The sequence below is a fragment of the Psammomys obesus genome, unplaced genomic scaffold (assembly GCF_907164565.1).
Source record: "Psammomys obesus unplaced genomic scaffold, mPsaObe1.curated_primary_1811, whole genome shotgun sequence".
In the NCBI taxonomy this organism is placed as follows: Eukaryota; Metazoa; Chordata; class Mammalia; order Rodentia; family Muridae; genus Psammomys; species Psammomys obesus.
Window position 1 is genome coordinate 13,174,100 of NW_026596069.1, and position 16,406 is coordinate 13,190,505.

Consider the following 16,406-nt stretch of genomic DNA (forward strand, 5'->3'; position numbering starts at 1 on the left):
AAGATAAGATAAGATAAGATAAGATAAGATAAGATAAGATAAGATAAAGGCTGGTGGCCCAGGTTTCCCAGAATGCTAGAGAAGAGAACCCCAGTGTCCTCAATGCATTGTCCTGACATAACACACTTAAAGAGAACTTCCCAGGCTGTGGTTAAAAGGCTTAGGAGAAAGCCTAAGGGCTGTGCCCTCTAAACCCTTATCTTCCATCTGCATACTGGATCTTAGACTATGAACACCCCCCCTCGTGTGTGTGTGTGTGTGTGTGTGTGTGTGTGTGTCTGTATACATTCCCCAAGTACACCACACTTCTCCACCTGTTTTCTCATGGCAGGAAATATCAAGAAAAGTATCTTTTGTTTTTTCTACAATTAGAGATAAAAGGTTTAAATTACAGGCACATAGTAGAAGTAATGTTTTTCTATGATGGAATTTCAGTCAAAGGATAATCTATTGATCTACCCATCAATCTAGTCCTCTGAGAAATGACTTGCAGAGAGCCTGTGTACATATAGATAGCTTGGGGGTTTTCTGTCAGGAGCTGAAAGGTACCTTGAGGGTTTCAGACGACAGAGTTTGAAGATTAGATAATTCTCTTCAGAGTGATAGTATGATAGTCCCTTCACTGTGTGAGCAAAATCCCAGGGCACCCGTGACGGCACACAGCCTTGCTTCATCAGAACTAACCTGCTTGCTGGTCCCTCCTAGTGTTAAGGATGTCTTCACTGATGTGAGCTTTTGCCTTTTCACATTAAATTGCTCTTTTTGAAAAATATCCTTTCACATGTTTTTTACAAAGTAAGTCTCCTGTGGCTAGATGTACTTTTCCCTATTAGTTTTGATAAGTGAAGAGAACAATGATGTTGAGCCTTTCTTTTAAAAAGTCCCCAGAAGTAAATAGATGGGATTAAACTATCTTCAGGTTCAATCTTTTTGAACCTTGCTTTCTGGGTTCTCCCGCTACGCACCGTTCACTCCCTGTGATTACGCCCACAACCAGCCAATTGCTAAGTATAGATGATAAATGATTTCTCTCATTTAGCCCTTAACCTCTTGCATAAGAAATACTTTTAGGGCTGAAGAGCTGACCAAGCGGGCATCATAGCTTGCTATGCAAGCATGAAGAGCCAAATTAAAACTTCAGGCCAGGCTGCATGTATCTGCAGCGTCAGCAATAGGGTGGGAATAGAGGCAGGTTCCTGTAGCTCACTGGCCAGCCAGCGTAGCGGAAACAGCGAGCCTCCAGTTCCATGGACAATAGCAACACAAGGCGAAATACAATTGAGGAAGACACCCCAACACCCTACTCTGGCCTTCTTCATATGTGCTTGTATGGGTGTGCATACATGAACATTAACATGCATATATATCACCTACTCACAACACACACATGCATATACAGGCACACTGGTAATTCTCATCCCAACTGATACACCGTAAGCCAAAGCCTGGTGTTCTGGTTTCTGTTGGGTTAGAAATGACTAGTATGTAAATGTATTTTGAGCAATCATCCCCAGAACGTCTTCAGAAACTATAAAGATTGAGGGCGTTTATACCTATATATGCTCTGTCGTATCTGAATTCTGTTATTAGTCAAACAAAACATATAACTTGTAAATGTGTTCACATACCTCAATTTACTAAATAAAATTCATCACAGACATGACAGCCTGAAGCAATACCCATATCTCAGAGTTCTATCATTGAGGGTTTCAGGCAGACTCCACTGGATCTACACCACAAGGCGGATAGCACAGTCACAGCTTGGTTAACCTGAAATCAGGATGGTTCGGGAAATAATCCAATTCTGAGTTTGTCTGACTTACTGGCATAGTTTAATCCCTCTGGGTGGAGGACCAAGGCTCTCATTTCTCTGCTGCCCCTCAGCGGGATGTCTGCCAGTGCCTTAGGTTACCCTGAAATTGTTTGGATGGAGCGTGGTCATCTTCATTTTCAGGCCATCGGTGCTTTGGGTCGTTTTGCTTCTCTGTACTCGTTAGAGGACAGTTCTATGTTAGTGTATCTGGGGTTTGTTCGTTGGCTTTGTGTTTTAGTCATTGCCTCCTATATGCAGGCTAGGCCTTCCAAGTGCTTGGGTTACACATGGATACCCCTCCCCCCTTTTGTTCCTGGAATACCTCTGTGATTCTAAGGGCTCACAGGATTGATTAGCCAGGTCATTTACACAACCTCCCTGTCTGAGATCAGCACATAACACAGCATGCTTAAGGGAGTAATGTTTGGTGATATTTGCAGGCTCTGGAAATTAGGGTGAGGAACAGGAGATTTGAGGACTATAAGAGTATGGAATCTAATGTCTGATGGGAAACATTGTGTGAAGGTGTGACTTTGTATATTCAGTGCTTGGTTGCTAAACAGGCAGAGAGCTAAGTACTACGTGGCTCTTGGTATTGTTATTTCTATGTCCCATCACCGGGCTCATATTTTGTAAATATTTGTCCTTCCTCACTTACCTATTGCTTGTAATAAAGATCTGATGGACAATAGCTGGGCAGGAAGTGGAGGACGGAACTCCCAAGAGAGAGCTAGAGGCATGCTGGGAGAGGAAAACAAAGGCAGGAGTTTTGAGAACAGACAGGAGAGGAAATAGATATGAGCAAGAGCAGATGAGTAGGAGCTAGTTATGTTGTGGGTCACAGAAGAATAGTTGGGTTAAGTCTAGATGGTCGCTAGAAATCTACCTAGGTAAAAGAACTAAGCTTTGAAAATATTAGAACGCCTCTTGTCAGTATTTCTACTGCTGGGAGGTCCAAAGGTCCTGCTATAGATGTTTATGAAAACGAGTTTAGAAACATGTGTAAGGATATAAAAAGTCATAGGCTAGCTCTCCTATGGACACTCCCAGTGTGGTATGATCTCCTGTGGCAGTCTACGTCTATAGTTATTGCATATCTGCCTCATGCCTATCGAAATGGGCTGAAGTAGATAAAAGAGCTTTCTTCCCAGTAGTCACACTTGAATGCTTCTAAGACAGAGACAATTACTCAACAATCGGATGACTTCAAAACAGTAAACATATCAATCGAATGCTTCTTTAGAAGTTGAATAAAAATGGAATCTCTATAACTTCTAATCTTTGCTTTTCCCTATATCTTGATGGTAAGAGAAGCATATTAAATGTTTCAAATGTGCTATTCAATTATATCTCACCCATGGCCTCTGATGTGCTGTCTCATCAGCTATAACACCCTCTGGTGTTTTGACTGTATTCTCTTATGTAGTTTGGCATCACGTCAACATTCACGTCACGTATCTGTTCTGTTTTCTTAGATATTCTTACTGGCTTTGATGGGTTGTCTTTGTGGTCATCCTCAAGTGACTGCTAGATTTTTAGTGGACTTATGTATATTTTTACGGAGTCATGGTGTTCATGGGAAGGAAATTTCTCATACCACCATATTTTTTATGTCAAATTAGGTGTCCTAATTTGCTTTCTGTTGCACCAAAAAAATCTTGTGAGGAAAGGACTTATTTCAGCTCACATCTCCAGGTCACAGTCTATCATTAAGGGAATTCAGGACAAGAGCCCAAGCAGGAAATGGAGAAGAGGCCAGGAGGAATGTTGGTCATTGGCTCCTCACTTCCTTGCTTCTGCTCAGCTAGCTTTCTTATCTAGCCCAGGACCTCATGGCTTTGGATGGCACTACCTACAGTGGACCAGGCCCTCTTACATCAATTAACAATCAAGAAAACACACCACAAACATGCCCATAGTCAATCTGATCAAGGTAATCTTTTTGTAGAGACTCCCCCTCAGATTATTCTGAACTGTGTCATGTTGACATCTGAGGCTAACCGACACATAAGATTTTCTCCAAAGCAAGAGAAATATTTCACTCTAGTAAAATAAACTTTAAAATTTTAAAGTTGCCTTTTTCTTGGGTGGCAGTGGGAGAAAGAACAACTGTTTCACCATATAAAGCAAAACAAACACAGAAGTTGATAATCTATTGCAGCATGTCTACAGAAAAAAAAATGATCACTCACTAATATATAAGGATGTTAACTAGAAAAACAATTGAAGTTCAGTGGCAACAGTTTTCGTTCTTTCTAGGTGTTAGAAAATCCCTCATCCCTATTATACATTTTCTTTGTTTCACAGCTCCCCATTCTTTCAAGGTAGAAATGCCTATGCTTTTAAAGGCCTATGCTTCTCAATTAGAAGGGAAAAATACTCTGGCAGCTCATTTATGCACCTGGCTTATGGCTGCTATCCAACATGTGATACCATAACATCACACTTCACTACCCAATCTCATCTACCCAAAGACGCTTTTAACAAGGATTTCACATAAGCCACCTGCACATTCATTTTTCCAGATAAAATTAAAGGTACATATACCTTATTTCCAACTGTTGTATCCAGTGGTTGTACAGAGAAGACCCATTGTCCTGAAGTAAGGTGATTTATTTTTTAGCACATTAACAATAGAAATATACAATTGATAGACTAATTGATTTGTATAGTACCTAATGTATGTACACCAATATGGGTGAAACCTAGGGAAAAGAGTGAAACATTTGACAGTATCTTTGACAGTAATCAAAGATATCCAGATAAAGTTTGTAACCCAAAGTTTTACATCTGGTTCCAAACCACGGGTTGTATTGATAATGAGCAAACTTCACTGTACGTTCTCTAATTTAATTCCTTCTTGCAGACATTAAGTTACTCTGGGACTTGCTTGTGTTAAATCTTAGGCAAGGTCTTCTCTTTGCCAACAAGAATAGTCTTGATACCATCTTCCTTTCTGCAGAGCAGAACAAGGGGTGCTTCAGGTGTATAGAAGCTATGTCTTCTCTAGACACACCGTCTAACATGTTTTGCTCTTTGTCTGTCTGGAGGATCACCCCAGGTTCCATACAGAACACATGTTTGATCCAGATAGCCAGAGCACCCCTTCTCTGTCTAATGTAGTCACTCACCATCCCATGACATGCCAGGAGATTCTGTGTGGTAGATAGCCTCACAGGTGGTACTCAGTTATGAGGATCAAAGAGAAGCTAGCCAAGATTATAATCCAGCCAAGAACATTTGTTTCATACAAATACTTAGTACAGCTTAGTCCTTTGAGATATTTTCTGTTTCTTTTTAGTTCTTGAGAATAAAACACTTTCTGATTTATTATTGACAGAAAAAAATCTTAATTTGTTGCTGGGCTAAATGTCAAAGTAGGACAACGCCCTTTTGGATCACATTAATTTTAGCCTAAATTAAAATATTTCTTTTCAATATAACTTACTCTAAATCTGTTTGTTTGTGTGACTTAGTTATCAGTTTATAAAAGTTAATGTTAAAGATCTGAACCATTTCTTGTTGAAATTGTGAAATGCTCTGCCAATAGAATGACCATTTGAGACCGATACAAAGCAATATCTTGTTTCTGTTGTCCACTTAATGTGTTTGCAGATATGTATCCCTCCAGCAATTCTCTATCAGCTCTCTTTGAATACACTGGCTGCTGAGCAATAATAACCATAAGTCCATCTTAACCTTAAAATGAATTTTTTGTCATAGTAAATATTGTCTCCTAAATAGCTAAATATTGCAGTCTACTGTGTTGCCTTAGACTTAATTTCTCATAGCAAATACCTTCTCAGGTGCATGAATACCAGCCACACTTGCATTATTGCATTCTCTTATCTATGGTGTTGTTTAATCTATTTATTTGAATCAGTCTTTCTCTGTATCTCTGATATTTGTTTTGTGTCAAACAACTAGACAGGGTTCTGAAGAGGAGTACAAAGACATATCAAGGACTGGAGTCTGCACAGGACACACCAAGACCATGTTCTCAGCAAAAGGAGACTTATTCACCCCAGAGGGACAAAGAGCAGAGAATAAGAACCAAAGATAGGAGGCAGAGAACTAGGGAGAAGGGAAAAGGAACAAAAGATAGGGTAAGATATATTTTCCCCAGAGGGACAAGGGATGAGTCTCATAGGCAAATGGCAATTTATAAAGGGAAAAGGAGAAACCACCTGTTAGGATGAGTTGGTTTGTTTTGATTGGGCATGTTAATTAGGAGAGCCTGGAAGGGGGCTTTTGATTGCTAGACTTCAATACTATGCAAGCAGGACCTTGGTAGTTAGCCTCTGGAGGAGGAAGTAGCCAAATAAGGGAATAAACCTTGGTGACTAGCTTTAGGAATGTAGTTTAATGTTTTTTAGCAAAGCAGAGAGAATGAGACTGAAGGGGCAAGGCCTGCCAGAGTTATGTTTGCCATGCTCTGGCCTCCTTGAACCCTTCAACATATAAGGTGTATAATGCCTAGGGTCTGCTGAAATGGCTCAGTGGCTAAAGTGCTCACCAAGCAAGCATGAGGACCTAAGTTTAGAGCCTCAGAGTGTGAGTAAGTGCTGGTAATCCTATCATATCAGCCTCGGAATGTGGCGTCAGGTCTAGCCAGACTAGGCATGTGGAGGAACCCTAGGTTTGACTGAGAAATGGTGTCTCTGTCAGTTAGGTGGAATCATGTCAGGTTGGTTCCCATGAGCTCTAAGGCCTCTGTAAAAATCACAGGCAAAAACATGCATATGTATGCATGCATCACACACATATGCACACAGACACACATGCACACACATATGAACCATATAAAGACAGACATGAAAATAAAGAGAAAAGTTGTAAAATGCTTATCTCATGAAACTTTAAACTCCGTTGGTTAATAACACACATTTTGAAAACCAAAGTTAGAAAAGCCTTGTGAGAAAGAGAAGTAAATTAACTTCCACTGATATGTGGGGGAAAAGGACTTGAAAAGCAGCAATGGTGATAATTATTTAGGTACAATTTAAGACAAATAGGTTAATTACCTCAAGAACACCTGTTCTGTAGTCTGTGGACAGATCGAGGCCATGCCATGCACATGCACTCACATACACATGACAATTATTATCATGTCAAATTGAAAATATTGAAATGGTATACACACCAAACTCCATCAAATACTCAAGTCTGTAAAATACCAAACAAACCGACAAGTAAACTTCAAATAGTATTTTGCAGATAAGACAATAAGCCACTGAAATTGTTCATGTTCATTTACAAGACAGAATCATCTTAGAGTCGTGGAGTAGTTTTGTCATGGGTCATTTGATAGTGGCTTAGAGGTCTCACAGATATAAATGGCCTCTCCTGAGACTAGACTGATGTCACCAATTAATTTCTCCAAGTTCCTTCCTTTGGAGACTTACTAAATTATCAAAGAAACAAGAATCCAGGGCAAAGCACTCACCGTTCTTTGAGATCCACACCCGCGTTGTATCATTTAGTTCTTCGCCTGCCTCGGGAGCTGCTTGTGAGACATCTAAATAGCATTAGCTTCAACCAATAACATTATGTATAAGCATGTATCTTTTGTCCTTCAAACTCTCCCTCCTGAACTAAGCCTTCCCTGACACCTTGGTGTCATGGTGCTCATTTTACCTGACTTAAATTGTCCCTAAATAATTGTAACCATCACTTCCAGGTTATGAAATATGGAAGTGCTGGGATATATGTGATTTTTCCCTCATCTGGAGATGCTTCTATATTAATTTTACCTTAAATGAAACTTTGATTTAAGGTGAAATTAAACAGGAACTGGTTACTGTTTTGCTCATAACTTGCTAGTTTTGCTTTAGCCTACAAGGTTTTATACGATTTGTCTTTTGATTTACCGTGCCCAATGGAATAGGTTGTCCAGTCTGACTGTTTGACAGAAGTTTGTTTATTTTTAGTGTCTATTTTACTTTGTGTATGAGTATTTGTCTGTAGATATGCATAGGCACTGCATGCATGCAGTGCCTACAGGAGCCAGAGGAAGGGAGTCAGCCACCCTGAACTGAAGTTGCAGAAGCCATGTAGGTGCTCTAAAAAAAAAAAAAAAAACAGTCCATGCTCATGCCCCCTGAGTCACACATAATACTAAGTAAATAATCAAGATTGCTTTTGTTGATACATAAAAATTAGCTTCATAGATTGATCATTGTGTTGAATTTTAGTTATATGTCTGGAAGGAGCTACCTTGTATCTATGCATTTTCTATATTACCTTCTTACATTAAATCTAATTTTCAGAATGAATTAAGTACTACCAAACAAAAGCAATGAGGCAAGATTACCTTCTGCAGTATTACTTTAGGAAAAAAAAAAAACTCACCAGGGAAATGCAAATCAAAACGACCCTGACATTGCACCTTACACCCATCAGAAGGGCTAAGATCAAACACTCAAGTGACAACACATGCTAGATAGGATGTGGGGAAAGGGGAACCCTCCTCCATTGCTGGTGGGAATGTAAACTTGTACAACCACTTTGGAAATCAATTTGTCGCTTTCTAATATAATTAGGAATAGTGGTACCTCAAGATTCAGCTATACCACTCCTAGGCATATATCCGAAAGATGCTCAAGTATACAACAAGGACATTTGCTCAACCATGTTTGTAGCACCTTTATTTGTAATAGCCAGAATCTGGAAACAACCTAGATGTCGCTCAAATGAGGAATGGATACAGAAATTGTGGTACAGTTACACAGTGGAACACTACTCAGCTATTAAATACAAGGAAATCATGAAATTTGTCGGCAAATAAATGGTGGGAACTAGAAAAGATCATCCCTAGTGAGTTATCCCAGAAGCAGAAAGACACACATGGTATATACTCACTTATATGTGAATATTAGACAAATAATATAGGATAATTATACTAAACTCTGTACAACTAAAGAAGCTAATCAGGAAGGAGGACCCTGGGTAATATGCTCAAATTTCATTCAGAAAGAAAGGCAAATGGGATGGTCATCGTAAGAAGGTGAAAATAATGATCAGTACAGGAGCCTCCACCCAGCAGGGTATTAAAGCGGATGCTGACACACATAGCCAAACTTTGGGCAGACTGCAAGGAATCCTATGAAAGAAGGGGAAATAGAAAGACCTGGAAGGGTCTGTGGCTCCACAAGGAGAACAACAGAACCAAAATATCTGGGCCTAGGTGTCTTTTCTGAGGCTGATATTCCAATCAAGGACCATTCATGGGGATAACCTGGACCCCCTATACACAGGTATAGCCCATACCAGCTCAGTCTCCAAATGGGCTCAGAGCAGGGGTTTGTCTCTGACATGAACTCAGTGGCTGGCTCTTAGATTACCTCCCCCTGAGAGGGGAGCAGCCTTACCAGGCCACAGAGGAAGACTGTAAAAGACAATCCTGATGACACCTGATAGGCTAGGGTCAGATGGAAGGGGAGGAGGTCCTCCACTATCAGTGGACTGGGGAAGGGGCATGGGAGGAAATGAGGGAGGGAAGGAAGGAGGGTGGAATTGGGAGGGGAGGAGGGGAGGACTACAGCTTGGATACAAAGTGAATAAATTGTAATAAATAAATTATATTTTAAAAACTGAAGGCATTGTTTTCTCACTCTCAGTAAATCAATTTTATGATTTAAAAACCAGTGTTCTGTACCTTTTCAGTGTTTCTTATACCTGCATTTATTTACCACAGTAAATGTGTCCTTGGTGTGAATATTTTGACTTCAAGCCTTGGCTTCACTTTCCTGTACACATTCAAGGTTATATTGTCAAATTGTATCTAACCCAAAGAAAACTGTGCTATGCAAACAAAAGTGACATTTTTAAGCTAATCATTTATCATTTGAAACAAGGTTTCATTTGGTAGCCAGGTCTCAAACCCATCATCATCCTTGCTTTAGCTTGTTAGACGCCAGGATTGTAACATTTTAAACTATTCTAATATTTTTTTTCCTGTCTTGGGAGCACAGGACCTCAGTAGTCAGGCTTTTAATTCTTGTATGTAAAATGACAAAAGATGGAAGTGAGAACAATCTGTTTCCTACTGTAGAGAGAGGCTCTGAAGTGGGAGGGGAGATTTGTTCCCATCTGTCATGCCTGTGTGTTTAAATTTTGCAAGAGACCCTGAGAGTACATAAGCCATGCATAGACACTAAGACCCTTGTGCCTGACCTCACTTTGCAGACAGATTTTTAAAGAACTTCTAACTTCTTTTTCTTCTGTGTATAAGGTGGTATCTCTTGGTATAATATTATCCACATTTATATCTTGGATTCAAAGTTTGCTTCATAGTAAGATATATATATCAAAGATCTATCAAAGAACAACTTATCCTAAATGAATAAATGTAATGCATAATGCATTTATGGGGAAAGATAACAAAAAAAGAAAAGGTTGTTTAGAGGTGCAAACATTCGATCCAGATTTTAAGAGTAAGATTCCAGGATGGAACTTAAAGAGCCCAGCTTTACTGTTCATTTTCTCAAGGCAGCTGGCCTAAAGGGCACGATGAAGAGCTACGGAGAATGACTAAAAGTCAGATACTTAACGAGTGTTTACCTGTGTTAAAAGTCAGATACTTAACAAGTGTTCAAAGTAGTCCTAGTGTTCCGAGATCTTTGCTATCTGGTGGCTGGAATGGGGAGTAGAAGAGAAAGGATAAGATGGACAGCCTTTTTGGTATTGCAACCTTTTCTGCGGGACCTAGGGCGGAACTAAAAGGCACAAAGTAAGTCTCCACAACACCAAAACCACTCCACCAGAGCCCATCTAAGGGTACATTACATCCAAATATCTCCCCGCCCTCGCCATGTCGGTTTCCACACTATCCTGTCACCACATTCCACATTCTCGTCTGTTGCTAGGTTCCCTGGCCACCCCTGTTCACCCAAGCTCCAAGCGCTGTTTATCCTTCAGACTTCATACAGAGTCTTGGTTCTGATGCTATGGTACCTGGGTCGAATCCTTCAGAGAAGACCCATCCACCTGGAAGCGAGGATCCGGAAGCCCCTCCCTTCAACTCACACTACAAATAGACTCTTCTCTCAGTGTAGCTAGCAGCCTGTTAGCCTCACGCCAGCAGCCAAGGTGGATGGAGTCCACTGCATTGGGTAAGAAGGCAGAACGCCTCCTTGAGAGCAGTGAACTGATGTGAGTTGTTAATGCTAAACCGGAGAATTTAAGATCTGCTAATGTGGTTGAATGAGGCAAGACAATAAAACATTGTTAATTCATCCTCTAATACTGAATCAGTGCTCTACATTGATTTATTTAAATGAAAACATTTGATATTTATTTCAAATTTATTTTTTTTAAACTTTAGCATGTTACTGTTAACCATTTAAATTACAATTTATGTAAGCATATCTAATACAAATAAGTGCAATTTACTGATTTGTTCTATAAAACACATTGATTTACCGAGGAATCAAATATGTAAAGCTATTGAGTTTAGTTACCTTGGTAACAACTGGAGTAAAGTACTCCATCTAAAAATATTTCTCACATTTCTTATATTTTATATGGAAATTATAATTAAATTATTTCTGTAAAAGAGTCTTCCAAATGGTAATTCTCATCTAATCTAATGTGTAAATAAGTTTATATCTGCACTAAATCATTTATCATGATTTCAGATTACAGAAAAAAACCATAGGTTTAATTGTTAATTATAACAGAATTTGGATTTGCTTTATGCTAGCATAGATTTGAATTAAAAAGTAATACTAATTTAGGTTATTTATTCTCTACTGGTAAAGCATTCTTACCAGAACAGGGAATGTTTAATATATTTTTAGAGGATTCTAGTGAACAAAAGTTAGCACATCTGTTTATAAATGAAATAATTATATTTAAATATATCTATTGTGCTCTCTTTAGACTTTCCTTGAATGAAATAACAACAAAACAAATAACCCACTGTGTATTAGCATAAATGCTCGAATTAGAATACAATAGCACACGTATTTTCCCAAATTACTTTTATAGATCATTCCCTTTAATTCTGTGTTTAAAAGTACTACACATTTCATTGATAAAAGGTTGGTTTTGTTTTCTCAAACAAACAGCTGTGGAAACCGCCATGGTACTGTTGTGAGCAGTCTCTTGAGTGTGCCTGTGTATATTTTCTCTGTGCATACCCTTTGCTTAAACCATTTTATTTAAATTCATACTAAGTATCTTTCATTCCCATTCTGGGACGCTCTATGTCCCCTTCCTCCTCATCACTGTTCTGTTCTTCCTCTCCCTGCCTGTCCTGGCCTTCAGAGATGCCAACTTTGATGGTTTCTGATTCTTTTAACTGATCATCCTTCAACTCTCGTTTTACCTTCTTCATTCCCTGGTCTTCATAAAAGTATGAGTAATGTCTTTAAAAAAGAATTTTAAAGACAGGGTCAGGTGTGTACCTGTCACCTAGCTAAGGTAGGAAGAGGATGCTGAGTTTAAAGCCAGCCTGATTTATGGGGAGAGATACCATCTTATAAGGCAAAACAACATCAGCAAATATTTTCTCCCTGTCACCTCCCAAAAGAAGTATAAACTATTCATATTTGCTCTGAGTGCCCACTCCTCTAACAGAAGCATCATTTCCTGTTCTATTATTCCCTTCCTTCTTTTCCCATTCCGTTTTTTGTACTCACCATGATCTCTTGCCCTAAATAATCTTCCGTTCATGACTTTCTTCATGCTGATTGTCCTACAGGGAAGATTCCCAACATCTTCAACCTGGCAGATACTTCCTATCTTTAGGAGTTCAAATGAATCAGCACAATTTCAGAAGTTTTGTTTCTTGTCCTAGATAGCAACTTTATTTCTCTGTATTATACTTACTTTTCTGTCCCTTTAATTATTTGTGAACTCACTGAAAGCACAGTTTGTATAGACTAAATATTATATATATATATAAATATATAAAAAAGTAATATATATATATATATATATATACTTATCTGTTGGATAAGTAAATAAATGGACCCATTTTAGAGTTTCAGTGAGTATTCCTATGAATGGAATTGAATAAAAACATCAACTATTCCATCAACAATGCATATTGTACATTATCCAGAAGTGTACAGAATCACAGTGCATTCTATTCCTCTTATTTATTTATATTCTTATGGTTAATTTTCATTAATACCCTTGGAGAGATAGCTTCTCAGATCTGTTCTCTATAGCCTTATATAGTCCATGGTAATTTGACATAAGAAAAGTAGAATGTAATTATTTTGTGTAAATTTTATTTATAGATTTTTATTTTATATATTGAAATAAAATCAATCACCCTAGCTAGATTTTCCTATTAAATACTTCATGAACCACATTTCCCTAAATAGTAAAAGGAAATATGAGTAGTGTATATTATCCTATTTTACCTATTAACCCATTTTTCTATTTTTGTAAATCTTTGCCATTTCTGAATATTTTTTGCTATTCCAATCAATACTAGTACTACACACAAAGTTTAAACTGTCTCCTCTTAGATAAGCCCAGCACTTGGGAGGCAGAGGCAGGCAAAGCAGCCTTGTCTACAGAGAGCATTCCAGGATAGCCAGGGCTACAGTGGGAAACCCTGTTTCAAAAGACAAACAACAACAATAACAACAAAAGCAAGCAAGAAGGAAAAGTTACTAAAGTATAATGCCTGGGGCAAAATTTGTTTTAATATATTTTACATAAAAACTTAACACTCATGAATCATGTAACAAGGTAGTCACCTGGATAGGAGCTTCTATTTATTAGTGAATTGCCCTCTTGTCTGAATATTCCTTTTATATTTATTATTTTTCAAGACAAGGTTTCTGTGTAGCCTTGGCTATCCTGGACTCACTTTGTAGACTAGGCTGGCTTTGAACTCACAGAGATCTGTCTGCTTCTGAGTGCTGGGATTACAGATGTGCACCACAGCACCCAGCTTAAAGATCTATCATCTATCTATCTATCTATCTATCTATCTATCTATCTATCTATCTATCTATCTATCTATCTATCTATCTATTATGTATTGAATGTTATGTCTGCATATACACCTGCATGCCAGAAGAGGGCAACATATCTCATTATAAATGGTTGTGAGCCACCCTGTGGCTCTTGAATTCAAGACCCCTGGAAGAGCAGCCAGTGCTCTGAACCATCTCTCCAGAACTCCTGAATGTTCTTAATGAAAGAGTCAAATTTTTGCAAAGCAATTGGCAGTTATCCCATTCTCTTTGTCAACTTGACTTTTTTTTTTCAGATTGATTTTGATATTGGACTATTTTCTTTTTTAAAAATTTGATATCATGTTTGTGCTTTAGTGTGTTTACTGGATTAAAAAACAACAGTTGCTGCTTCAAACCAAGCTTACCACTTAGTTAAATTACACGTATGAGTAAAATCAGAGGCACAACACCACACACCTATCAGAACTTAGCCGACACTAGTTAGAGATGATCTAGCATATTACTTAAACTATAAACCTTCCTTCCCAACAGATGACTCTGCTGCAGAGAGCTTTAATGGCAACGAGGCTCTGGGGCACAGCTCGGTTGCTTCAGGGGGAGCACATGGCAGGGAGACTGGGGACTCCAGCAGTGATGGCAAAGCCGGGCTGGAGCAGGAGGAGCAGCCACTGAACCTGAGCGACAGCCCCCGTTCTGCACAGCTGACTTCAGAATACAGGATAGATGACCAAGGCAGTAATGGGAAAAACAAGTATAAGAACCTTCTAATCTCTGACCTCAAGATGGACCGAGAAACACGGGAAAATGGAAACAAGGTAAGCTTCAGCTTATGATTGCTGAATGGTTTTTACATTGGTCAAAAGGATCAAGATGGTCACACAAATACATTACTCATCAATTTGCTGTCATACATTGTGGATGTTCACAAAACATCATGTCAGGGGTAATAGAGCCAAGTGAAATGTGTCTCAAAGCTGTGGGTATTATTTGATGCTGAGAATCGTTTTATTTTATGCATTTTGTTTCTATAATCTACTTATGGGTCAATCCCTGGGAACCTCCCAAATACAGTTGTGAAAGGTTTAGTCTCAGTTCACAATTTTGAACAATGAAAGAGTCAATCTCTCCTTTCTCTAGATGGTGATTGGCCAGTAAAGTTTCAATTAAATTCTCCAGTTTGGTTTGGAGATCTGGGGCTTCGTCACTAATTGGCTTTAGGGATGCCAGAGAACTGTGAAGTGGCAGTGTCCAAGATAGAATTTGTAGATCAAATATATACAGAGAATGCCGAGTTGTAGGTGTCCAGGGTAGGATTTGTAGACTGAATACGTGCAGGATGAAGTAATGCATCAGTAACCTATTTCAAATATATGTTCTAATTCCTAGATTGGATATATTAAACTAAATTGCAACCTCTCCATTCTCAATTTCATCACTTAAAAATTTTAATCTTAAAATTTTTATCAGATTGAATATATCCGCATTAGAAAATTTGCTGTGCTCATTTTAAAGATACATTTTTTTTTAATTAATGGCTGTCATCTTGTTAGCATGTTAGTCTGGCTCATCAAATTATGCCACTGAGGGGACACCCATCTTTCATCAGAGGCTATCAGAAACTGTCTTCTTTGAAGATAGAGCTCTTGGAAAGAAGTGAGAATCTTATGGCAATCTTCATTTTGATGTCCTTGATTCATCCAGTCCTTTAACATCTAGCTGTGGACCTAGCTTTTGACACATATCTTACAAGCAAACTGTCTCAACCTGGATTAACGTCTTTTTTTTTTTTAATTTTATTTTTTTCTTATCAGTTACATTTTATTAACTCTGTATCCCAGCCTGAGTGAAATATCCCAGAAGGAGAAAGACAAACACGGTATATACTCACTTATATAGACCTATAAGATATGATAAACATAATGAAATCTATACACCTAAAAAAGATAATCAAGAGAGCGGACATGGGGTATGATTATCAATCCTCGTTTTGAAAGACAGATGGGATGCACATTAAACATTGACAGGAGTCTACTGAGCGCATTTGAAAAACTCTAACTAGCAGTGTTTTCAAAGCAAAGACTCATGACCAAACCTTTGGCAGAGTACAGGGAATCATAAGAAAGAAGGGGAGTTTGGATTAACGTCTTAATTTACAGAGGCCCTATGCTTTTGAAACTGGCGCTGGTTAAATTTTCTCCTTGCCAGAGGGTGTGCTGTTTTATCTTCTCTTAGGCAAGTCACTTGACATTATTAAACACCTAAGCCCATCCGCCTGAGGGACAGTGCTACCACGTTTGCTCTGATAAATGCACAAATACATTTTTCATTGGTTCAAAGTTAGATCATACAGCACAAGTGATGTTCTACTTGCTAACATGAGTTAAAAGATTGCAAACACCATATAGAATAAAATAACACATTTTTCTTCTTTCCACATTATTTTGCCTTCAAAAAGCCCAGATAATCACAAAACATATGACTATGAATAGGGCAGTTTACTTGTCATTATGAAAAGTCTGAATTTTAAGATTTTGGTTCTCTGGGCATCCATAAGTTTATTCAGTTTGGGGGCCTATATCTCAGTTTCAGTTTAGAACTACAACCATCTACGTGAGGTTAAAGTTTTTCCCAATTCAACAAAGAGGTTTTTA

At 38.4% G+C, this 16,406-nt stretch overlaps 1 protein-coding gene across 7 annotated transcripts in view; it reads left to right on the forward strand.

Moving 5' to 3' along the window:
* The window catches only part of Nol4 (nucleolar protein 4), a 352,979-nt gene that overhangs the window by 194,478 nt on the left and 142,095 nt on the right, over positions 1–16,406 (forward strand). For all 7 annotated transcript variants that reach the window (XM_055625544.1, XM_055625538.1, XM_055625539.1 and 4 more), the window contains one exon: positions 14,287–14,570. In XM_055625544.1, coding sequence (XP_055481519.1) covers positions 14,287–14,570 — 284 coding nt within the window. The remainder of the gene's footprint in view (positions 1–14,286; positions 14,571–16,406) is intronic.